At 38.8% G+C, this 25666-nt stretch overlaps 1 protein-coding gene across 5 annotated transcripts in view; it reads right to left on the bottom strand.

Moving 5' to 3' along the window:
- EML1 (EMAP like 1) overlaps positions 1-25666 on the bottom strand; it is a 218988-nt gene that overhangs the window by 36870 nt on the left and 156452 nt on the right. For 2 of the 5 annotated variants that reach the window (XM_042475111.1, XM_042475096.1), the window contains exons 3-7: positions 20550-20682; positions 12241-12375; positions 11107-11135; positions 6945-6971; positions 3307-3436 (exon numbers count right to left, since the gene is read on the bottom strand). In XM_042475111.1, coding sequence (XP_042331045.1) covers positions 3307-3436; positions 6945-6971; positions 11107-11135; positions 12241-12375; positions 20550-20682 — 454 coding nt within the window. Of the gene's footprint in view, positions 1-3306; positions 3437-6944; positions 6972-11106; positions 11136-12240; positions 12376-15560; positions 15609-20549; positions 20683-25666 lie in introns of all 5 variants that reach the window. The other 3 variants (XM_042475080.1, XM_042475087.1, XM_042475102.1) reach the window with 3 other exon arrangements.

The following is a 25666-nucleotide window of genomic DNA, read 5'->3' as shown; positions in this document are numbered from 1 at the left end:
ACATATAGTCTCGTTTAGCCAAGTGTTCCCCCATCCCGTCTCATTACCTCCCTAGAATCCTTTAAAAGAGCAATAAAAACGGAACTCTTCCGGAGAGCATATCCATCCGATTTCCTGTAAGTTATAGAGCCATCTCCCTGAATAGGATGAGCACACCCTGTTCCACTGTCGCTTTTAATTTATAGTTTTTAATTGTGAATTGTATGTTTTTTATTGACTTGTTGTATCGTAATTGTATTGTATTTTATACTGGGTTGTGATCCTGCCTCGATCCACCTGAGAGAGGCGGGAAAATATAAATTATTATTATTATTATTTCATTTTCTCCCTAAGTGCAGTACTTTGCATTTCTCTGTGCTGAAATTCATTTTTATCTTGGGCACAGCTTTCTAATCTATTGAGATCATTTTGAATTTTGATCCTGTCCTCTAGAGCAGTGGTGGTGAACCTATGGCACGTGTGCCAGAGGTGGCACTCAGAGCCCTCTCTATGGGCACGTGTGCCACCACTCCAGCATAGTGCTTGCCAGAGTTTGTTATTGGAAAGTTAGAGGGATGTGGCACTTCACGATAAATAAGTGGGCTTGGAGTTGCAGTTTGGGCACTCAGTCTCTAAAAGGTTCGCCATCACTGCTCTGGAGTATTAGCTATTCTTCCTAATTTGGTGTCATCTGCAAATTTGATAAGAATGCCACCTTTTCTTTCATCTAAGTCATTGATAAAGATGTTGAATAGCACTGGGCCCAGGACAGACCCCTATGGCACCCCACTGATCACTTCTATCCAGGATGAAGAGGAGCCATTGCTGAGTACCCTTTGGGTTTGGCCGGTCAACCAATTACAAATCCATTTAACTGTTGCATTGTCTAACCTACATTTTACAAGCTTGTTTGCACGAATGTCAAAGGCCTTACTGAAATCAAGATAAACAATATCGACAGCATTCCCTTCATTTACCAAACTGGTAATTTTATATATAATAAAAGAGATCAGATTAGTCTGGCATGACTTGTTTTTCAGAAACCCATGTTGATTTTTGTGATTATGGCATTCCCTTCTAAATGTTCAGACTCTCTGTTTAATGATTTTGCTCCAGAATATTTCCTGGTACTGATGTCAAACCAACTGGATGATAATTGTTGGGATCCTCTTTTCCCCCCCTTTTTTGAAGACTGGGACAATGTTTGCCCTCCTCCAGTCTGCTGGGACTTCTCTTCTTCTCCATGAGCTCTCAAAGATTATTGCCAATGGCTCTGAGATTATATTTGTCCATTCTTTTAATACCCTTGTGTGTAGTTCATCTGGTCCTGAACTATACCCAAGGATATTAAAAGAACTGGCAGATATCATCAATCACACTGTTGACTCATGTTCATGGTCTATTAGGACTCAAGATCCCTTTCACAGCAGGCTTTTAATATGTAACCAGATCAGGAAGGATTTTTTAAATGGGTACATGTATTTTGTTTGTTTATTGTTTTAATTGTGATTTTTTTTGTTTCCAAAATTGCATTGGTAGATTTTCATTGATTTCCTTCTTTGAGCCACTTTGGGTCCCACTCCAGGAGAGCATATAAAATAAATAAATAGACGCTTGCTCTTGATTTCTTCCAGTCCACTTCCCTTGTATGCTCTAAATGAATATAAAAAGAAAATGCAAAACACAGACAGAAGAACAGTGACAACTAAATGAGAAAGGATGGATTTTCCAAAATAGCCATGCTTCCATATCTCATCTGCACCTGCATATATAGATGCAAGTGTTCCAGCCTTCAACACATTCAGTTTTAGCTGTCCAAGAATAATTATGGCCATGGCCAGTTTATGCATATGTGTATGCAATATAGCCAGAAATGTCTACTTCAGAGAGAATCCAATGAGACCTATTGTACTATTTCAAGACATTTGTTTAGTCATGAAGAATTAGAAGTGAGGACTTATGATTCAAAGTATTACAAGAAATACAGACAGGAACTAAAATGATGAGTGGGGTGTAGGAATATGAAGCACTAACACAGGCTGAGATAAAATGAACTTCAAGAGGTTCAGGAAAGGGTACTCCAAAGCCCTTCTCAATATACAGGCGGAGACTCCCTTATCCCAAATGTCTGCAACCAGGAGTGTTTTGGAGTTTTTTGGATTTTGAATATTTGTTTATACATAATGAACTATCTTAAAGATGGGACTCAAGTCTAAAATATGAAAATCATTTTTGTTTTCTTTATGCCTTATACATAGATACTGAAGGTAATTTTATACTTAATAGTGTTAATAATTTGGTGCATGAAACAAAGTTTGGGTACTTTCTGAATCGTCAGAAACCAAGGGTGTCACTTGTGCACAATTTTGGATTTTGGACTATTTCAGATTTCAGAATTCTCAATAAGAGATACTCAACCTGTACTCTGTAAATACCTAGAAGTCTCGTGCCCTTGCAGTAGGAATGGGAATTATATGACTCTCTGGATGTTGTTCACCTGTAACTTTCATCTTTAACACAGTTAACATAGTATCCACCTCAACATTAGGAGGAACTTCCTGACAGTAAGGGCTGTTAAACAGTGAACATACTTCCTCAGTGTGTGGTGGAGTCTTCTTCCCTGGAGGTCTTTAAGCAGAAGCTGGATGCCCATCTGTTGGGAATGCTTTGATTGAGGTTTCCTGCATGGCAGGGGGTTGGACTGGATGGCCCTTGTGGTCTCTTCCAACTCTACAATTCTATATTTTGGATATGAGTTGTGCCAAAAAGACTGACCAACAGTGACTTGTGCTCATTAGAAAAAAAAATCTCTAGGAGCAAATAAAATTAGGGGAACCAACATTATTTGTCTTTCTAGTCTGAGTATGTCAAAAGTATTAGCTGCATTTATTAAAAAATGATCTAAATGGATGCAATAAAAGTCATCATATTTTTTGTAATAATGGTATGTCTCCTAAAAATTATGCAGATTTGCTATAAATATCCTTTGATATGTCAGTAGAAAAGCAAACTTGTTTAAGTACACTATAATTAGTAACCATAACGCCCTACTTTTCTCCAATGTGCCTAATTTAATTGTCTGATTAAATTAAACACAAACCTTCAGGCTACATTCAATAGAAACCTTCCTGGATCTACTTAATAACAGAAAGATGTGGAGCAGAAGTTCCATGTCATTAATACTTATTTGATTGTTTTATTGGTGAAATTGCACTAGTTCTCAACACTCAAAATGCATGTTTTGTTAAACTACCTTCCAATTATATTTTTAAACCACAAGAAATAAGCAGTCTCTGGTTTAACTAGAAAAATATTTTAAAAGGATACACCCATTCCAATTTAAGCCTCTTGGCTGGTAGTTCTGCTTTTGCTTCCAAACTGTAAGATTCCACTTGATCTTTGGGCATATACATGGTAACAGGACGTCCGCGTAGAAACATTTTAACATATCCTTCCTCTATAAAAATAGCAGAAATATAAAGATTTACAAACATAGCACCAGTCATATATTCCATTATTCTTCCATCCCAATCCAGTAGTATTTTGCTTAATGACATCATTTGGGGGAAGCGGGCCTTTCCCCTCACTAATAAAAGCCTGATATAATCCATTACATACAAATAGTATCTCCTGTTTCAGTTTTCTGTAGAAAAGCCCCGTAACACCATAATTAAGTGATAAATAATGAATTCCACATACTGGAAAGAGAAAGTATAACTTTCTGGATGGAAGTACAGTTCTACCCAACTGAGGAAAAAAACCCAAAGATTACAATTAACACAGAAATGCCACTTAAAATTCTTTTATTTATTTAGATTGGTTATTTACATATCTGGGTATTAGCATCTGAAACTGTCAACATTGACTGCATCTTAGCGTAAAGATAAACTTTATGTATATTATTAGAGACACACTGGAAACATAACAACAGGATGTTAGTAAAAGAATTGTATTGATGTACATGCAAAAGAAAGTAGAATAGCTAGATTTTAAAACAGAAATAGCAACAAATGATAACACAGAGAAAGGAAAAGAAACATACAAAAGAATTACAGCTCAGAATTCTGCTGACATGATTTAAGTTAACATGTGTAACACCAGAAATACTCTAGCTGGTATTGTTCTAAGTGAAATATCCAAGATAGGTGAACATAAATTTAATAGCAGATCTGAAAGTACTGACTTGGGGACTTCATGGGGCTTAAGAAACTAGGTGATCTAGGAAATGGCATTATAGTCTGACTAGGACTTTTGGGAAATGGCAGTGCCAAAGGAGGTATCTTCCGAACAGCTGACGAAGCTTTTCGAGATTCACAACTTCCTGCCTCCTTCTGCTTCATCAGCAGATCAAGGGATCCAGCCTTGTTTTCCTCCGAATCAGGCAGTTTTGGAGTCAATGACATCAGTAGAGTTACTGGATGAAATAATCGTGGGTACAGAGAAAACGGAAGGGCAGAAGTAATAACATTAAGAAAATCAGTAAGAAAGTATAATTAAGGTTTTCCAAGCACCATTAAATAAAAGCCATTGTTTTAAAAGCAATAATTAAAACAAGGCTTTATTTTAATGACTGATGTTACAGGATGTATAGTCATCATCAGTGCAGCTTTAATCAGAATTCACTGAACAACAGTATCATCCTACAAACGTACCAGCAAGCAACAACTTAATAGTTGTTGCAATGATTATTGTTCCTTGTTTTTTTGAACAGCTATGCAGTTTTGCCATATTTAAAATTTTACATTTTAATGCTGATGGGATTTTTAAATGTTAAGATTCTGCATGGACATTTTACTGCTAGTGTCTTAATCGAAGTCAGGAGATAGGGAGCAGGCTGTGAATTTGTGTTGTTCTCCTAAGAACAAATTTCCTCACCCTTCCCTTGGTGTAAGCTTTAACTATGGCTGAACGTTGCATCTACTGCACAGAACACCTGTGCGGTTACTGGTCACATTTCCTATCTTGGATTTAAACCCACCATTTGAAAACACTAGAGAGCCCGGTTAAGAAGTAAGTCTAATTAGTGTTCAGCATATAGGGTATGTCTGCAGTTGAAACTGCAAAGCCAACATACATACAACAAAGATGTGTGTGGACAGGGACTAGGAGGAGAAGGTAAAGAATCTGTATAAATTGTTTCCAGTGTCTAATCATTAGTAGTGTTACCCCTTAAGAGGGGCTATGTGACTTGAGGAATGGACTTCAAGATTTATCCCTATTACCTATTATTCTTCAGGAATGTGTCCTAAATCCATTAGGGTTAAACACATATGCACTAACTGCATCCAGACAACTGCTTTTCAAAATAATGCTAGATTTCTGTGCATATCTTAAAAATTACCTTCAAGCAAAGCATTGGGTGGGGTCAGCAATTGCTGTACCCACAGCTCACTACAATTTATTACATTATGCCTGTATTGCTCAAGGCATGACTCTGGTATAAACACTTAGATGGGCAATGTGTGGCCCTCCATAAGAGAAGACTGCAATTCCCTTCATCTCTCATCACTGGTTATGGAGGTTAGAGCTGCTGGTTTTTGCAATTCAACATCTTGAGGGCTATACGTTGCCCACCTTCATCCCAAAATGGACCAAAATGTCAAACTATGTACATTCTGTTCTGGAGAATATATAATTTGCAACTTTGATGGGAATTACATGCTAATGCTGCATATTACTCTTTTTCTATTAAATATCTAGCCAGAATTACCATGCAGGCCACTCTTTCACATCAGGTAAGTGGAACCAAGCTAGTGAATGGCTTCTGTTATATGTGTGTTTTGGCTTTTCTTTTTTTTAAACACTATTCTGGTAGATTGATCTGAACAGTGGCATGCACTAATCATTCTGAATAGCAAGACAGAAATGTTATACATATATCAAAGACAAAGAAAGAGTAACAGATGGCAAGTGTTTTAGTATAGTAGAGTCAAATAAGGGATATCAGTTTAAGGAGGTGAAGCCACAGAATACAAGGATGAGAGGATAATTATTAAAGCAATCTTAGGGAACATGAGTGCAGTATTCTTATAATATGGCTGTAACAGCTTGCTAACAGCACTGGAGAGATAGAACCAACAGTTTGCAGAATGGCATAACACTTTAAAATAAAGTCTGCAAGTTACTTCCAGAAGAGGCAGCAGCATTAAAGTTACATGTGACTTGTTTAACAAATTGTTCCCCAATAATAGAAATACAAGCAAATAAAAATTCAGTTTAAAGTTTACAAATATAAAACTAAGATGCAGTAGATGAATGTGAAATTAGGAATAAATACAACACAAATTTATTTGCTCTTGAGAAGCTATAAAAGGAATGAAGTGTGCATAGATTACAACATAGTTATATGTTAGTTATTAACAAGCACTCCCACACTGTACATTCACTAATCCTAAATGGACAATAACATAATGCATTAAAAGCACTGAATTATCTGTTAGCCATTGCAATTTGCTTCTTGCCAACTCAGGTTAAGTCTATGATCTACCAGAGACAATTAGGTAGTGAACAAGCACTGTAATACCATTCTAGAACAAAATGCTTCTTTAGACACATATTCAAAATGCTTCGTTAAACACACACTTTAGACACACATTCTGAACAAACTATAGAACAGCTGCTATCACAGGGCTTCTCAGCCAAATTACCAAGCAACTATTAGCACACAATGAGACATTCATGTGTTGCCATATAGCTCTCTTAACATTTCTATCTTTTTATGATCATTAATTTGACCAGCTCTACCAAAATAAATAAATAAATAAATATCTAAGGAAAAATTAATTAGCATTAAATTCTACAGGTTTAGAACCCTGTAGATAGCCTACAAGAACTTTGGTTAGAAGAAGATAAACTCGCTTAATATTGTTCAAGGAACATGTTGCCTCTGTAGAGACAAACTCCTCTGGCTCTGTAAATAGGCTTGCTTAGAGAGCTATGAGGTTTCAGAAGCAAGGCCTACCTACCTTTGCAATGTGTCACACGACGCTTCCCTTGTGGTTACAGAGACAGAGATAGAAGTGCTAGATAAAGATGCATTCAAGAACAGTCAGGCTTACCTAAATCCCTGTGCTAAGGATACTCCAGCTGTATTCTTTTATGTACCATTCAGGTAATGCCATTGTTTGTTCACACAGACACTATGAAACTTTCCCAGATATGTACTTACATGGCCAGTGCATGAACAGGATGATCCTAGACTGATTATCATGTAACAGTCTATGGTAACTCTAATTTAGTCTCCAAACTACAATTTGGGCAGTTACCAGAGTATCCCTCTTCTCCCATCTTCCATAGGAAACTCTAGAATGCTAGCCCAAGTTGTGATTTGGGAAAGCAGAAAAATGATGGGCCTTTCCAGTTCAGATGTATGATTTTTCAAGATCTGAGGAGGCCAGTTGATGAGTGGGGATTTTGGAGGTTTCTCGTTCATAGAGTCACTATAAGTCAAAGTTGACTTGACAGCAAATAACAACAATTCAGATGTTAATTGTCCCAAAGAGTTTTTCAACAACATGTTTGCAAAATAAGGCCACTTGCAAAACACAATATTGCTTCAGATGCCATGCTGGTGTGTTTATCTGATGTTTTTATGCTTCTGTATTGTTTTTATTATATTGGTTTTCTATTTTATATACTGTCCCATATTACAGAACAAATTGTATTGTATGTCTCTTGCAAACTGTCCTATGTTTAGGATGAAGTGCTGGTGGAAATACTTTGAATAATAATAGAATCGTGATTTGGTGTTAAGTCTATACCATCTCATAACAACCACTTCCACTGCAGGGATGAAAGCTAACAATGTCTGCACTAATATGAGGGCCAATGGCCTGTTACAGACAGGCCAATGTGATGGGTACTGCTGGGGCACTATGCAGGCATGGGTATCACACTGCAAAGGGAAAAGAAAGATTTCTCTCCACAGGAGCTTTGTCAGTATGGGTCTATTAACTGAATGCAAGTGCTTTTAGTAAGATGCTATTCTATTGTTTTTGTTCTTGTCTTTTAAAGTATATTCTAAATGGTGTTAATTCTATACATAGATTAGTTACATTTCAATGTATTATTTTGTATGTTTTTATATACCTGTGGGGTTTGTACTCCTTTCAATTGCTGTAAGCCACCCTGAGCTGCAGTTTGGCGAAAAGGTGGTATACAAATGAATATAATAATGATCAATGATGTTGATGTTGATGGGTTACTACTTAACAGTCGGTTGTGTCCAAAGACATCTGTCAGCAGAACAGACACAGTTGGTAGAATAGATTCCCTGTCTCTGCAGCCCACTACTCATGAGATTCCACTACTCAAAAGCTTTGTGGGAATCTTAAGAGCACATGTGCAGTATTAGGGGAGGAGGGGGAGGCAGGGATGAAGAGAGCAAAAAAATTTGTTGTGTAAGCAGATATCCATAATGAATCCTAATGTTACAGTAGAAAGTAAAAATAAAGTGGTTTTGAAACAGAAACCAAGAAATATTTTATTATTCTTTTAAAAACTAAATAAATCTCTAATTGATTTGAAACAGTGATTTCTCTACCTTAAATCTAAAATTCAAGATTAGGCTCGTGTGAACTAAACAATCTATATTTAAGTATAACATGTCCAGGAAAGTTTATAAAAAGGGACAAACTGAGATGTTACTTGGATATATGCATGTTCCTAACCTCAAGCTACCAAAATAATCAGAAATTTGGAGCAGGCAGCACTCACAGGAGATGATCAGAAGATTGGGAAGAAGGCACTTCTTCCTCCAGAGGATTCCCTAATCTCATCCCAAGCAAGGTCAACTTCCAGTTTTGTAGTCAATTAGGAGGGGGATTAAATTTTGCTGGAGAAACCTTTTATAGGCAAGAATCAGCAGGCAGAATAAGCACCCTCTCCTGCCTACCAGTTCTCCCCTGGAAATGTCCTCCCAACAAGCTGACATGGGCTTGGGTTAAATATATCTACAAATAAAGTGGACAGAAATTATGATTTTTTTTTTAAAAAAGAATATAACATTAATTTATTCTCATATAAAATTATTCAGAAAATCACTGGTTCATACACAAGAGAAAACAAAACCACACTATCCACTAGGGAGGGACAGCTTGTAGCTCTCCAGACGTTGTTGGGATGTAGCACCCACTAGCCCTCACTGCTATAACCAAGATCCAGAAAGCCACAAGTTTTCCATCCCCAATTTAGAAGGATGATTCATTCAGTAGAATAATTCACATGTTTTAAAATTACTTTTGGTCTAACATAGTGATTAGCAGAACACAACTAGCACCCTATATAGGTTTTCATCTCTTGTCTTATTCATGCTTAACACTGAAAGGCTAATTTCACAATTAAATATAGGAAGCATCTTTCTATGAATCAGACCATTAATTCATCCATCTTAGAACTGTCTACAGTGATGGAAAGCAGTTCTCCTGGTTTTTAGGCAGGGATCTTCCCCTATCTGGGGATGTCAACTTTTTGTATGCAAAATGTGTGCTTCACATTGAGCTGTAGTCCTTTCACAGATTGTTCAATTGCTAAGGGCCAGATACTACATACCAATGTTTCTCGTTCTCTTCCTTTTCATTACACTTCATTATCGTTTAAGGTATGATAACCATTACTGCAAGCAGCTAAAGGTGTTTTAGCATGGACCTGCAAAATCATAGTTCTGGACCATATATACTGTGGACCAAATCATCAAGCTAGTGCCTTTACCAGTATTGATCAATGGCCTAGGTATACCAATTTTAAAACTGAATGTGCCAAATTAGAAAAGAATTGTGTAGATCCATGCAGAGTTTCACATGAAGAAACTAAGAACTAACAATGGTGGATGAAGGAGAAACATAATTGATGACTTAGAATAAATCTCTTGTATAGCTAACTGAGGAAGAAAAGGGAGTAAGACAACAATAACAAGAAAAAGAACCTGTTTAGCAAAACTTTGTACTGTATATTCTTAAACTGGTTCTTTTTGTTGTTACTGTTGCCTTACTCCCTTTTTTCCCCTCAGTCTAGACATTTTAGTAAAAAAAACCAACACAAAAAACCTGGGTCAACTTATCCACAAGCCAATGTAAGTAATGTACCTTAACTCTAATCAAAAAGGATTGCCTCTTCTCCGACTAGAGTGGCAAAAGCTAAGAGCTTAGTCTGTCCCAGGAGAACTTACCAAGCACCAATATCCTCTACTCTCTCTGTTGTGGCACCACTTCTTGCCTTTTGAATGCTTGGACAGAAAAATAATGACTGCAGTGGCTATTTGCTGCTTCCCTCAAAAAAGCATCAACAGAATAGAGGGGGTTGGTGCTTCTTTTAGGTTCTCCTGGGACAGAATAATCTCTCTTTTGCCACTCTACTCAGAGAAGGGGATGGTTCCTTGTTTGAGAAGAGTTAATACTGTATCTTAACTATTGCCTTTACATCCTTTTTGACATGTCTGTGTTTTCTTAGCCCTGTATGTGCCTAGTCACCTCCCCAATACATCACAAAGCCACCATTTACTATAGTTCCTTTCTCGTCCATCAAACCATTACGGCTGCCATAATTCCTTAAGTTCTTTGCAATTATTTTCCCTTGCTTTGTCTTTTACATCTTTTCTTACATGCCCTTAAGTTTTATCCTCACCTTATCCATGGATCATATCAAAATCCATAATTTTGGCCCCAAAACCTGCCCTCAACTTATACGTCAAGTCAACCTATGCATGAGTATATATGGTACTGCTTTTTCACCATTCCTCCAAACAGCTCAGAGACAATGAACTGTGGTAGTTTTCTCCTAGTAACAAATGGAATTACAGCAGGTACCAACAAATCACTTCTTCATTTTTCAGACATGACAAGTGAATGTCTAAATCTATCCAAAATTCCTGGAACAGATTTATGGCTCTGTACATTCCTTTTACTAAAAGGTTAAAAAAATAAAAATAAAAGCATAGCTTAGTAAGCTTACTATTATGATTTATTTAAATGGTGTCTTGTCATGTGTTAACTGCTGTAGACTAATTCATAGTATAGGAATCACTAGTCAGCTATGCTCAGAAAAAGGTCAGGATATTCCAACTGATCAGAAAAAAAGTCAGAATATTCCCAAAACATTTTTTTGCAAGAATAGAGAAAGCAAAACAATTACCTGCACTGAACATTGGTTCCTTAGGCTTGCTGTGAAAATAATTAAGAAAGATCTTTTTAAAAAGATTGATCAGATTAACTTTCCTCCCAAGCCCTCCTTTCATTGATTACCCACCACATCTAGTTTGCTTTTCTTATTTACCATGCTGTCAAATCATGACACTTATTCTCATATAAAACAGTAGAAATTTGTCTCTTCTAGTGCTGTCAGTTCATTCAGGCTCTTATGTTTCCCAGTCTTGGTACCACTGGCTTCTCTAGTTTTTCTGCATCACATCACAGTCACTTCTCTTCTATCAAAAATTACTGGTCTTCTTCTCAGCCTCAATGAAAGTTTTCAATCCTCTTCTGTATTGAGTACAAGTTCTGTGTCTTCATCATTAATATGCTACATAGCCTCCCCTGATGTAACCTTTCCTCTTCTTTCACATTAGCCCCCTTTGTTGAGATAGCTTTCAGACTAGTATGTGGTACCATGTCTCTTTCTTCTACCTAGTCCCTGTCAAAACTCACCATTTTCCATTCCTTATACATGTTTCCCACTGAGGTTGAATGGAACTTACTCCCCAATGAATGTAAAAACAACTGCTTTTTGTCTAGGTGTCTGTAACTAAGAGTGGGAGTGCCCCAAAATGTTGAATGTTTAAAGCAAGGGGTGATGCAAGAATTCTGAAAGACAATTCACTTGACTACAAGATGATGACTTTTGAAAAGATATTAAGAGCATCATTTCCCATCAGCAGAGCAGACTTTTCTGCTAGGTTCACTGGACCTTCTCTCAACTTCCATCACCTTTCCTAAGGTAAGACTTTTTGTCTCAGGTAATGGGCAAGAAGATCAGAAATTGATACTGTACTATGCCTGGGATAAGTGGGCTGGCTTCTTTGAGCATCTCCACTCTGAATTATTGCACCATCCTTATCTGTGACTGCATTCATTTGCATGCACAGTTAGCCTCTCCATCTCTCATTTGTCACCTTTTCTATTCTCTCTGGGGATGGGGGGGGGGCTGAGACCTGCTCTTTGTAAAGTTCTATGTACATGGAATTCAACATTATTTTAATAAGAACAACAATTGAACAAATGTAGGTAGCTTTGAAAGCAAAGTGGTTGTAACAACAGGTGTTCTCCTTACCTTTCACTGTTCTTTTTACCACTTGATGAACTGCTTGTAGATCCAGCTCGATTGCGGCTGCCTTTGGAATCTCCATAGCTTTCTCTTCGACCTCCAGGAGACACACGTTCAGCTGAGTTGGTTCTTTTGACAGTGCTAACAGAAGAGTAAAGATATCCATGTATGTATATCATGCATGATTTTGAGTGAACATATCCGGTTCTTCAAAGGTAAAAACAGTAATCTATCTTGAGCTGGAATTACTAATTCATTTTTTGGAAAGAGAGGGAAGTATGCAGAAATGTGTGTTTATACTAATGCAAATACTTTATTTTTCCATTCAAGATTCTAGGATTTGTAAAACCAGTCTTTGCTGTTTTAATAAGGAAAGCTGCACTAGGGAGCACTCCTTCCCATCTTTTCCATTGTCACTGGTTAAGTTGCTTGATTACTGTGGTGAATACAGGAGGGAATGAAGGAGTAGTGGAAGCAGCAGAGTGGGTACTTGTGATTTGATACAAACAGACCCTGCTTAATTAGAACCTACTTACAAATAACTAAATAGAGGCACCCACATTTAGAATTTCTCCATTTAATCTTTCACAACACCCTTAGTCCAAATTGCTATTCTTCAACAAACCCACTCATCAATAGCAGATGGGATAGAATCTCTTTGATCCTTTGACAAGCAAGGATGCTCAGGAAGAAAAACTATATTATGAGCAGCTAAATGAGGCTCTGTATGTTCTTGGTACAAAGCTTTCTCATTCTGAATGGTATCTGCAATACTTTCTTCTCTCCAGCAGCTTTCTAGGAATGCTATCAATTTGTTTGGTAGGCTGAGGAAGCAGGGGTGGGGAGAAGCAGGAGCACTGCCATATTAATGCCACTTTCTTTCCAGTCTTGCTCATTGCTCATGTGCACAGCTGCTTCCCACATGCAGTGTTTTTCCATCTCATCTCCAGCAATACCCTTCTCCTGGAACACTTCACCACCAGCTGTTAAATAATCTTTGGAATCACAGCCACCAACTTTCATTTTCCCTCTAGGAATATATTCCTTCCAAATATCATTCACTTTCCAAGTTCCTGCCCCACTATATTCCAGCCATAGGCAGATTTTTTAAAGAACTTGGTAGGTGTGTTTTATAAATTGGGCAGCGTGAACAGACAATTTCAAAGCTCCCTTGAATTTCTCATGTATTGTCCTCCAGGGGTCAATTAAAAATAATTTTAAAAATACTGGTTCATGGAAAGAAGAAGTTCATGAAAGGGAGCTACTGCAGGAAAATAAGAAAAATGTGTGATGGATTTCATTGAAAAAGAGGTACAGACTGTCTTCTAGCCTGGGTTAATCCTGGGTTTGAAAACAGATGTTTTTGGTGGCTTACCCAATAAGTGTGGGGAAATGTTCAAATTTGTCTGAAAGAGACCTTTGAGATTTATGGGACAATGATACCAGCACATTAGCTCTTATCCAGAATTCTATGGGAAGGTGCTACATGCTGGGTTGAAAGTGAAAAGCACCCTGCATGTATTCAAAGACGTCTTTACCATATTCTTGGTGGCTAGCACAAATACTTTCAGGCTGTTAAACCTGGATATAGGCTGTGGATCTCAATGCCCATATGATGACAAAATAAGAAGTGGCTCATCTTGTAAGAGTATAGACAAGAGTATAGCTAGTTTTAATACTTTACACTAAATTTGGTTAAATGCATTATGATCCAAAGTAGGGTTACTAAATATAATCATATGGTTAATTACAGTGTACCAATGCTTTGTATTGCTCTCATCTGGATTGTTTTTTTTCCCTTTGGTCTGATTGGGTTGGGGGGGTATGTGGTTTGTTTGTTTTTTAGATGCAACCCTTGCCCTCAGGAAACTAGTCTGAAAAGCAGAGAGGAATTTTAAAAATAATTTCTAATACTGCTTGAATAGTAAGGCACAATATATACTCAACTATAAGTCGACCTTATGTATAAGTTGAGGGCAGGTTTGGGGGCCAAAATTAGGGATTTTGATACGACCCATGGATAAGTCAAAGGTAAAAGATATAGTTTCAGCACCCTTTCTTCCCTTCCGCAGCCCAACTGTCCCCTCGGCAGGTGGCTGGGCTGGGGAGGAATTTTAAGGGGCAGGCACCTGCCCTTCTTCACCCTCTGCAGTTTGGCTGTCCCCTTGGGAGACATCCAGGCAATGCACAAGGCTTCCTTCTCCTCTCCAGCCCAGCTGTCTTCGAAGGGACAGCCATGCTGGGGATGAGGCTTCAGGGGTGAGCTCCTTATTAATCAGGAAAGCTCTCTGAAGCACTGGAAGGGAGGTGAGGGAGTTGCACACATGGACTTCTTTCTCCCTTTCTCCGATGCCTCAGAGAGCTTGCCTGAGCTCTCTGGGGCATCAGAGAAGGGACAAGAGCAGTATGCGCATGTCCCCCGGCTTCCTTCCAGTGCCTCAGAGAGCTCAGGCAAGCTCTCTCAGGTATCAGAAGCAAGGCAGGGGACTCACATGCATGCTTCTCTCCCCCCTCAGAGAGCTTGCTTGAGCTCTCTGAGGTATCAGAGGAGGAGCGAAAGCAGCGCACGTGAGTCCCCAGCTTCCTTATGATGCCTCAGAGAGCTCAGGCAAGCTCTCTGAGGCATTGAGGAAGGGAGAGAGAAGTGCATGTGCGCTTCTCTTCAACGGCTCCTTGCCACCCTGTAATTGGCCCAGCTTATTCAGTTACAGGGTGGCAGGGCACACATGCTCAGCTTCTACCCCCCTCCCTGCCACCCTGTAACTGAGGTGGGGGGCTATTTCTAATTTTTCGACATTCGCAGGAGTCCTTCGCCCCTAACTCCTACAAAAATGGAGTGACGGCTGTATATACAGTATTCTTGAAATAGGCATGTGACCAGAGAAGACCTGAGGTAGACAGATAACATTATCAAGTTTGGATCTTCTGAATTAATTCAGAGACAGCTGGTGACTCTGGTAAGACCATACATTTTCTCTTAGTTATGCTTTGCAACTTGGACCTTGAGAAAAACCAGCCAAAATTTTCTAGTAAGACTGAAAACCACACAACAAGCAAGATTCAATTTCAAGAATACAGATTACAACATTCATAAACAAAGGTATTTGGATTATCGAGGCATCTTTAATAAGAAGCAAGAAAGGTCAGTATAGATATAGTGAAAATAATGTTACTACTTCCTAAAAGTAAAAAGTACTTTAATTCCTAAAGTAAATGTTAAAGTGTTGGTAAGGATTACATACTATTAATAGAGCACAATGCTAATTTCATCATTAACTACAAGAGACAGACATGAATAGAGTACAATACTAGTAAGAATCCCTCACCTTAAAGCAGTTTTTTTCAGTTTGCATGCATTGAGAAGACTCACAGACCTGCTTAATCCATGAATGAGAAGTGCATAAACAAAGCAGAATAAAAGTGAATGCAGTAAAATAAGAATGTAAAGACAAAGAACATCGATAAAAAAAGTTACAATACAAGACATATACATTGCATGCAGTCAGCATATTATGTGAAGCAGGATTAAGGAACGTTATTTAACAGTTCCTTGATCAAGTATTGTAACAAGTCAAGCTAACTACTTGCTGAGGGATCCACAAACAGTTTGCAAAGCACTTTCACACATAATTTTAAGCAAAGTATGTAGATATCTCAGGATTTTGTTTTGGATTAAAAAAACAACAACAATGAAAACAAACAGCTGTAGTGAACAGAGGACAAACAGTATCAATACTAGAGTAGCAAAGAAAAAAACATGATGTAGAGAGTATAAGTTATACACACAAAGAGACACACATATAATGAATGATAGTGTATAATTATTTGCAGTACCAGACATTCCAAATATCTTACAGTATGTCAGGCAAGAAATGAAGCCAATACTCTCCCATCATTATAGCTAGTAACAAAATAGAGGTCCCTGAAAACAGTGAGATGAAAATGTCCATTTTATAAAAAAGCAAAAGTCTTTTTTAAAAAAAATCTCAACAGCACACAAAGAACATTTCTTAAGACAGGAAATTTTGTCCTACTTTTGGATAATCTGCACAGTTCAAATCAAGGGAAAAGTGGCAGTACTGTTTCCTAGGACTATACTGCAACTCCTTCCACTTGGGCAATCTGCATTATTAAACACATTGGGAAAATTGATCTAAGCAAAATGGATGGCAATGCAGTATTATTATCAATTATTTGATTGGTAAGACTCGCTCTCAGATGTCAATGAACTCTTTTTCTTTTAGACATACATGGAGAATTATTTAGACTTTAGGGTTCTCCTTAACACGATTATCTATTTCATATTTATTCTGAACTATGAGTAAATAAAATTCCAGGCAGATTTTTTTTTAGCTCAATCCACTTGTTAATTTCAAACTAAGGCTCCACATTTTCCTTAGACTTTCCCTTTATCAGGCGCGCACACACACTTACAAATGCCCATATACTCCCTCCATCCCCGATTGGTAGGGGACAATCCAGCCTGGCCAATATTGTCTCCTACAACTGGGAGAAGGAAGGGAGTACACGGGCATGTGTACAGTATGTGTGTGTGCATGTGCACATGCAACAGAGAGGGAGGGAGGAGGATTTGGACCATACACAGATGGTTATGGGAGCGGAAGGCTCAAATTACAGATCTCCTGAAAGTGAAAATGCTGAAGATAGCAACATCATCCTTATTTTATTCCCTTCATACACTGGCAGAAGCTCAGGGAAAGCATAATCATCCAGATTTGTCCCTGTCCCCCACCAACCCCCTCAGACCAGAATAAGAGCTTCTTCTTCACAATTTGATCCCACATTACTGGAAAACGTGTGTGTGTGATCTTCAGGTTTTTGATTCACTCTTCCCCATGAGGCTGACACTATAATAAACAGTTGCCTCATTTTATATTTCATCTCATTTGATGTGGGGACCATTGGTAATCAATACATCTTTAAATAAGAACTGAATACTTTAAAGTTCCTCCACACAAAATCTGGGAACTACTTGGTGGCATTTCTTTTAAACCTAATTTGTTTCCCGCCAGATAACATTCCAGGCGCCTAAGGAAAGCATCTGTAGTTCAAATTCATATTAACAATATTTGCCTAGAGCTGTTGAATTAAAACCTATAAAAATGCCATTAAATTCTGGTGGAATGTGCTACTTCAAACTCTGATGAACCATATTTCCCTAGAGTCACTGAATTAAGAACTGCACTAAGTGCCATTAAAATCTGGAGGCATGTATGTCTTCTTACTCTTCTGTTAAAGTCAATAATTCAGAAGTCACATGTGCTGGTTTATGATAACAACTTTGACAGCAACCTGTGCTGAGCCAGAGCACTGTTCTTCCTAGTTCAGTTTTGTTTGCACTATATGCATTTAGTGCAATATAATTTCTCTTAAAAATCATTCTGCTTCTCTTAGATTTCAAACAGAAATTATTCACAGTCCTACCTGTCAGGGTCTGAACTTGGGGTCCTATTTAGGGCCTTTCTCTTGGGACTACTGAGATATGGCCCCATCCCAAATCAGAGACTGAACACAATATAATTTTTTCAGTACTCCAAATAATCTACTGCAGTTGGGTCAGCTTCATCCTGGTACCATAGATTTAGGCATGCTATGTCATAAACTGTACAATGTGTATACCTGCATTTATTTCACTGTGTGTGCAAGCATCAAGGATCTACAATTAGTTCTAGGTTCCCCATCCCATGGTTCAATCTGTAACATGTGAAGTTACTTAACACTTAAATAGATTTTCAGATGTTTAGGAGTAAATGATACTTCTAATTTATATGGTATATTGATTGCTCATAAATTACTCTGGAGATAAGCTGGAAAAGAGAAACATTCAGCGCAATATATAAGAACTCTGTTTATAAAGAGCCATAGTGGGATGGCAACTTTTAGCAGATCCAGGTGCCAATTTAGCTGCCACTACAGTCTGCTCTTCTCAAAAATGCAAATTCTTCACCTTTTTTTTTTTCTTTCTTTTAAATGGCAGTGAGCAGAGGTTCACTTCTGGAGGTTTAGAGCCTCCTTAAGCTCTAGAGGATAATCACTGTTCTTTTCAGGAGCAGCAATTCTGATTCATGATAAAAGGGGGGGGGGGGGCAAATAGGGGCCAATGGGCCCATGCAAATGGCCATGAGAATACAAGCAGCTTGCTAGGTGTTTAATTTCCACCTTGTTCTGTAGTATTTGTCCAGATGAGCATTATTAATTTTCTTTTAATATTACCATTGGAAGTTACACACAAAGAAACATTTTGAAAAAAAGTACCATATCTCAATATGTACGGTACTACCTAACATGTAACCTCATGATTTCTTAGTCTTCCTGAAAACAGGAAGATGTGGCTAACACACAACTTCATTAATATAGAGGGGGGGAGGGGAATCTCTTTTTTGAAATGTAATAAGAAAGAATGAAGAAATGTATTAAACTAATAGTAACAAAAATCCCCCTGTGTTACAGAGTGCCTCATTCCTAAAATGCAGACTGTTTTTGAAGGCCCAAATTATGTATGTACCTGTGATAGGTACACAGATTAATTAAACATGTTCTGAGAGGCAGTGCTCAGCTGTTTTTTCAGTATGTCCCATCAGCACAAGATTGGTGCATACAGGCCATGATGAACTGCAAAAGAGTCCGACCTAGAACTCAGACAAATATGACAGCTACTGCAACCATCATTTCTCTATTAAGACTGATGAAAAGATGGTCTGAGTAGGCCCATTTCTCTATTAAGACTGATGAAAAGATGGTCTGAGTAGGCCCAGTAGTAAAACTCCTCCTGCTTTCATAGAAACATTTCACCCCACAATTCTAACTCTTTTTTCCTGTCACATAACAAGCAGGAAACAAAAATATTATTACAACCAAGGATATTATTGTGTTGGTAAAGACTGTGAAAAATCATCATAAGAAAGTATGAATTTTTTGCCCATTTTCCCTACTGTATGGATTTTTGGATATACCCTTGCTAGGGTGCACACTTATTGCAAGCATTTTCCCCCAAACAATGATTTTGTATCTATGACAGAGATCAACACTGCCCCCTACAGTCAGTTACAACTAGACATTCATATCAAGGGGCTACCTTTACTTTTTAAATTCTGGAAAGTAAGATTAGGGTATACAAATACCACTTTCAGTTCACTTATGGCCCCCAAAAACATGACCTACAAATTATGGGGGACCAACTTTTTAAAAATAAAAATTTCAAGGGCAGGTGAGATACAGGGGGCAGTACAACCCTCTGAGATTGTCCATGCAGCTTTCAACCCCTCGGCAGTTGCCCACGTTTCACTCCGCTCATCAACCTCCCTGGCCCAATTCAGAAAGGACTTAAAAACCTTTCTGTTCCAACAAGCATTCCCCGAGTAAAATCCTGTGGGCCTCCCTCCTCTTCCGTGGCCAAGAGGTGAGGCTAATGGGGCTTTTAGCTTGTTATTTTACTGTATTGCTGTTTTGATTGTTTTTTTATTGTACTGTACCACTTTGTTTTTAATATATGTTGTGAGCCGCCCTGATCTTGGGAAGGTGAGGGATACAAATAAAAACTTTATTTATTTATTTATTTATTTATTTATAAGATCAGCTGCCCACATTTTGGTAAGTCATTTCTAAGAATACTTTACTCTTATTCTTAGATGGAGAAAAGAATCACAGTACAAAGTGATTTGGCAAAGGAGGTCAAGGAATGTTATAGTCAATTGCCGCTAAAAAGCATGACTCATTGTAAAAGAACCCCAGATGAAGACACTGGGCAAAGGCTAGACCAACAAAAAACAAATATAGAACCAGCTATTTTAAAAAACAACAGACAACAAAATAAGAACAAGAGCCTAAATCTGATTTTTAGCCCCAACTAGAGTATAGCGATTGAATCCAAGAAATCATATTTGTCTACAATTTAGCAAAGCGAAGCAAATGAAAGGGCAATATAGCTGTACTGTAACACCCTTCAAGCATATTTTTTTCTTTCTGTTAATTTGGTAAGAAAACAATGACACTTATTTTCATAATAGATTACAAAATCCCTAAGTAGACATTTCCTGCTTCTAAACTCAAATTACAGAGGCAAGAAAATAACAGCCTTAATTTTGCACTCCTTTAAAATTCCCTGCAACAACATTAATCCTGACTAATTAATCTTGCATGAATAAAGTTAAAGATATATCTACAGTATTTCCAATTGTAATGTGGCTTAATTATCTAGAAATTTATCTTAAAAGTAATATTCAGAGAGCAAAAAATACTCAGAGGAGCAATTTTACAAGCTGAAAGCAGAGACTAGAGAGATAGATATTTAATACCTTTTTGCTGCTGGTGATACAATTTCTTTCCTCGTTCCTGATGGTGAAGGTAGTGAGCCACTGGGTTTCTTTGGTAAAACAGTTCCATTATTAACAGTAGTCTTTAAAGGCAGTGTTTGTACTAGGGGTCTTGCTGTAAAACAAAGATAAAAGAGGGACTGAAAATTACAAAAACACGGATAATGACTGATCACAACAACTAAACAGGGTTTGCAGTTTTACAGCTTTACATTTGTCTCTCCACTATATTTACTATATCATGATAAACAAAGGATTACTCCATTCTGTGACCACTGACACAAGTCTTGACACAAGTCTATAACTTCAGAAATGGTTTCTTCAGCAGTAATGAAAGGCAAAACTTGAGATGAAATTCTGTATGCTTTGTGCACAAATAACACAATTGTGGAATGCTTCCTCATTGGAGACCAGTGAAGAAGGCAACAGCTGCTCTCTCTTTATGCACTGTGCTGCAGATGGATTTCCAAGCGAGGCCACCTCATGCCACATGTGGGAGTATTCACTAAAATATTCTTTCCAGGTTCTATATACTGGGAAACTGAGGAGTAGCAAGTTGGTGAATGGTTTAATTTGGCTCACAGTTGAACTGCCCTACTGATTCACATCCCTTAATGAAAATATTAACCAACATTGAATCATGTTTGTTAACTGAAATTGAAATGAAGTTTAATACTACTCAACATTGTTTCATAAGACAGTAATTCTGGCTTTCAACTGATCCAGAAACTATGGTCCAAAACACACTGCAGAAATCATCCAGTTTGAGACTGCTTTAACTGCCATGGCTCAATGCTAGGCAATTATGGGAACTGTAGTTTTGTGAGACATTTACCCTTCTTGGTCAGAGCTCTTGTGCCACAACAAACTACAATTCCTAGGATTCCCTAGCACTGAGCCAGGGCAGTTAAAGCAGTCTCAAAGCAGATTACTTCTGCAGTGTGTTGGGGATTTAAGCTAGAATGGTTTTTTTTACAGATTTTTCTTCAACACATAAAGTAAAACACATGCATGCATACACACACCCCAATATATCCTCACTCTTCACATAAAATTCCCAGAACAATAAAGAACAACAACAGAAAATGGACTATGATGATGCCATTGTAATCATGAAGCACAGATGCTCCATTAAAACAGGTACTCCACCACTGCTAAGGAAGGGAAACTTTGTACAGTATTTAACCCACTGAGAACAGTAGGGAAACCACCTACTGAGGACATGTATACTTGAGCCCTAATAAATATGGTAAGGGAGTAGGTCAGTGATGGCAAACCTTTTAGAGACTAAGTGCCCAAACTCAAAGGTGTTCTTGCTCCGGATGTTACCCGGTGCTGGGGGCTGGGACTTCTGGGGGGAGGACTTCCGGGGGTAGGACTACCCAGGAGACAGCTGAAGGCCCAGAAGGACAGGGGGAAGAAGAGGAAAAAGTGCACACCTGTTTCTACTATTCCCTCCACCCTCCCAGGCCTTCAGCAGCCTCCCCAGAGATAGTTAAAGGCACGGGAGGGTGGGATGAAGAAGAGGAAACAGCTTGTGCCTGTTCCTACTCTTCTCCTTGCCCTCCTGTCTCTCCTTGTGCCCTCAGAAATGGCTTCGCATGCCAAAGAAGACACGCATGCATAGGTTCGCCACCAAGGGGGTTGGTATTGTTATACCCACAGAGCACTGAGTTAGCAAGAACATGCCCCCTCAATGTATAGAGCTGTTTTAAATACTGAAGAGAATCATGGGAAACTTATCTCCAGCCCACAGGGACCTCCATATGGGCATCCAGACCCTGGAAAGCACTGAATCAAGAGAAATACACAGAGATACTCTAGCATAAATGAACATAAACCATATTTACAGCAATAATTTGATAATATATATATATATATATATATATATATATATATATATATATATATATATATATATTTTTAGTGGGGGGGGGGAAACAAAGTTCCCAAAGATAAACATTTCAATATGAGGTGGTTCTTCTAATTCAGTAACAGCAAATAAATAAACCACCAATAAATTCAAGATTTAACAAAGGCAACCAGAAATCCAGCAGAAGTTTAATAGATTCCCCCCCCCCGCCCTTCCTACACATGCCCAGCTCTCTGGTTGCTCTGACAACAGAAAAATGCATGAGCTGAATACAGCATTTGTTAGAAGCAAAAGAAATCCCTTTATTAAAATGCCACTGCCCCTCTTTACTGTATATAAGATGTGGATGTCTTTTTGTATTGTCTAGGTGGTCTATAACATTTCCAAAATGGAACTACATTAGTTTCATTAAAAAAATGAAAATACTGTACATCAAAATGTAAGTATAGTCAAGTCCATGTTAAATGACTGCAGAAGAAAGCAGGCTGAAATTTAAAATTCATCTAAAGTGGAGGTGAGACATCCAGGCTGTACAGACTAGCAGTAAGCGCCGGCTTGGGGATGGCGTGGGGGCATGGCATTTGGATGACACATGCCCAAGCTCGACTCAGGCTGCCCAAGCTCGACTCAGGCTGCCCAAGCTCGACTCAGGCTGCCCAAGCTCGACTCAGGCTTGCATCCTTCCGAGGTCGCTAAAATGAGTACCCAGACTGTTGGGGGCAAATTAGCTTACTTGCTAATTAGCTTACTTGCTGTTCACCGCTATGATCTTTGGAATAGCGGTATATAAATAAAACAAATTATTATTATTATTATTATTGATGCAACCCCCAAGCCGGTGTCACACCACCCGCTTGGCCACATGCCAGGTGGTGTTACGGTGCTCCTTTGGTGTGGCATTCACACGATGCATGCCAAAAGGAGCACCGAAAAGTGCCACCACAGTGGTAAGGGCACACTTTTTCCGGCCTAAAAGTAAGTGGTATTTTGCCTCTTTCTTTTGACCTGGAAAAACATCAGATTGGGGCCATGATCACTCGCCCTATGCTAAAGTATTGTTTTTGCAACCCACACACCTCTGACCTACATTCCCACTCTATCAGACAGTAATGGAGCAATCTATTCTAATCCCCAACAAGAATAATTTCTAACTTTCCTGTAAATTCTTGCAAACGTTTTATGGAAATCAAGAACTGGTTAGAGCATAAAATTCATATTATATTGTTAGTTCTGCGAAAATATGATTTAGCCAGGACAAAATTACTACAAAACTGTAACATGAATGCTTCTTCTACCAAAGTATATCAAAAAATAATAACATGTCCAAAATCTTGCAAAATGAAATGCTCAATAAATGAGTGATGGGAATAAATGTAGTTGGGAAGTTAAATTATGAAATATTATTACATCAGTTTGTCTGAGGTGTAGACACATAAATTAAATGAGAAACATGTGAATATAACAAGGTTGAAATTCAATTTTGTTTTTTCTTTTCTTTTCTTGACAGTCTGAAAGTGAGCTGCATGAGCAGCCTGAAAAAGGAAATAAAATTATATACCTTTGCATTACACTACGGCAGGGGTAGGCAACCTGCGGCCCGAGGGCCGGATGCGGCCCGGCGAGGCCTTGGGACTGGCCCCAGCCCGGTCCTGCCGTGCCGCTGGGGCCTTTGGGGGACAATTGTCTAGAGAAGCCCAGAAACATGCATTTATATTAACATTTTTTTAAATTTTAAAATCAGCAAATTTTTTCGCGTGTCCTCCATTTTTTTTTTAAAAAAGTGTCTTCCATTTGAAAATTTTGTCCTACATTTGTCCTGGTTTATTTATATATTTGTTTTTTTAAAAAAGTATTTAATTATTTATTTTTTGGCTTCGGCCCCCCAGTTGTCTGAGGGACAGCAACCCGGCCCCCGGCTCAAAAAGGTTGCCTACCCCTGCACTATGGTATAAAACTCTGAGCTGACCCCCATCCTACACCTCCATGAGAAGACCTTTCTTAATAAAAAACACTGTTTCTGCAAAACGTGTATTAGAATGTGTTTATCTCAAGCCACACGTTCAGAGAAGGAACTGTGCACTTTTCATCCTCAATTGAATTTTGGTACACCCAAATGAAGTAACCAGAACCACCTGCCCCTTTCAGGCTACCAAACATTATGTTTCGCTCAAGATACATTGGGCCACCACAAGTCACATAATGATGAAAATAGCTAACAGTAATCTTCATAATTCTCTGCACTGTATCCAAGCCAACAGAAGATGACACCATTACAGGTGGATGGACTCAATCAAGAAAACTGCAGCCCAGAGTTTGCAAATGTGAGAAGGGCACAAATAACAGGTTCCCTTGACAATATGTCAGTAAGCTGAAGCCAATTTGACAGCAAAAATAACAAACCTAAGTACCTTTGCTTAAAGGGAACTTGTATCTATTCATAAATGGATAGAGGGCAATTTGTCTACACTTGAAAACTGAAATAGCAATTAGTTGAATGAATTCCTTTCAAGAAATTGAAAAATAAAAGTTGTCTCCCTAACTCCCTCCTTCCAACTGTCATCTCTGGCCTGGGAGGATGAAAGGACAGGCCCAATGCCATCGGGCCTGAAGAGGAACACCCTCCTCCCCCTTCCAACTGTCATCTTCTGGCCTGGGAAGGAGTGAAAGGACAGGCCCAACGCCATCGGGCCGAAGAGGAAGAGCCCTCCCCTCCCCCTTCCAACTGTCATCTTCTGGCTGGGAAGAGTGAAAGGACAGACCCAATGCCATCGGGCTGAAGAGGAAGAGCCCTCCCCTCCCTCCTCCAACTGTCATCTTCTGGCCTGGGAAGGTGAAAGGACAGGCCCAACCCATCGGGCCTGAAGAGGAAACCTCCTCCTCCAACTGCCACTCTGGCCTGGGAAGGAGTGAAAGGACAGGCCCAACGCCATCAGGCCTGAAGAGGAAGAGCCTCCCCTCGCACTTTCCAACTGTCTTCTTCTGGCCTGGGAAGGAGTGAAAGGACAGGCCCAACGCCATCGGCCTGAAGAGGAAAAGCCCTCCCCTCCCTCTCTCCAACTGTCATCTTCTGGCCGAGAAGGAGTGAAAGGACAGGCCCAACGCACAGAGTCTGAAGAGGAAGAGCCCTCCCCTCCCTTTCCAACTGCACTTCTGGCTGGAAGGAGTGAAAGGACAGACCCAATGCCATCGGGCCTGAGAGGAAGAGCCCTCCCCTCCCTCCTTCCAC

Source organism: Sceloporus undulatus, chromosome 1 (genome assembly GCF_019175285.1).
Source record: "Sceloporus undulatus isolate JIND9_A2432 ecotype Alabama chromosome 1, SceUnd_v1.1, whole genome shotgun sequence".
Taxonomy (NCBI): domain Eukaryota; kingdom Metazoa; phylum Chordata; class Lepidosauria; order Squamata; family Phrynosomatidae; genus Sceloporus; species Sceloporus undulatus.
The sequence above is the reverse complement of the archived record's forward strand: the minus strand, read 5'-3'. Positions and strand labels throughout refer to the sequence as shown.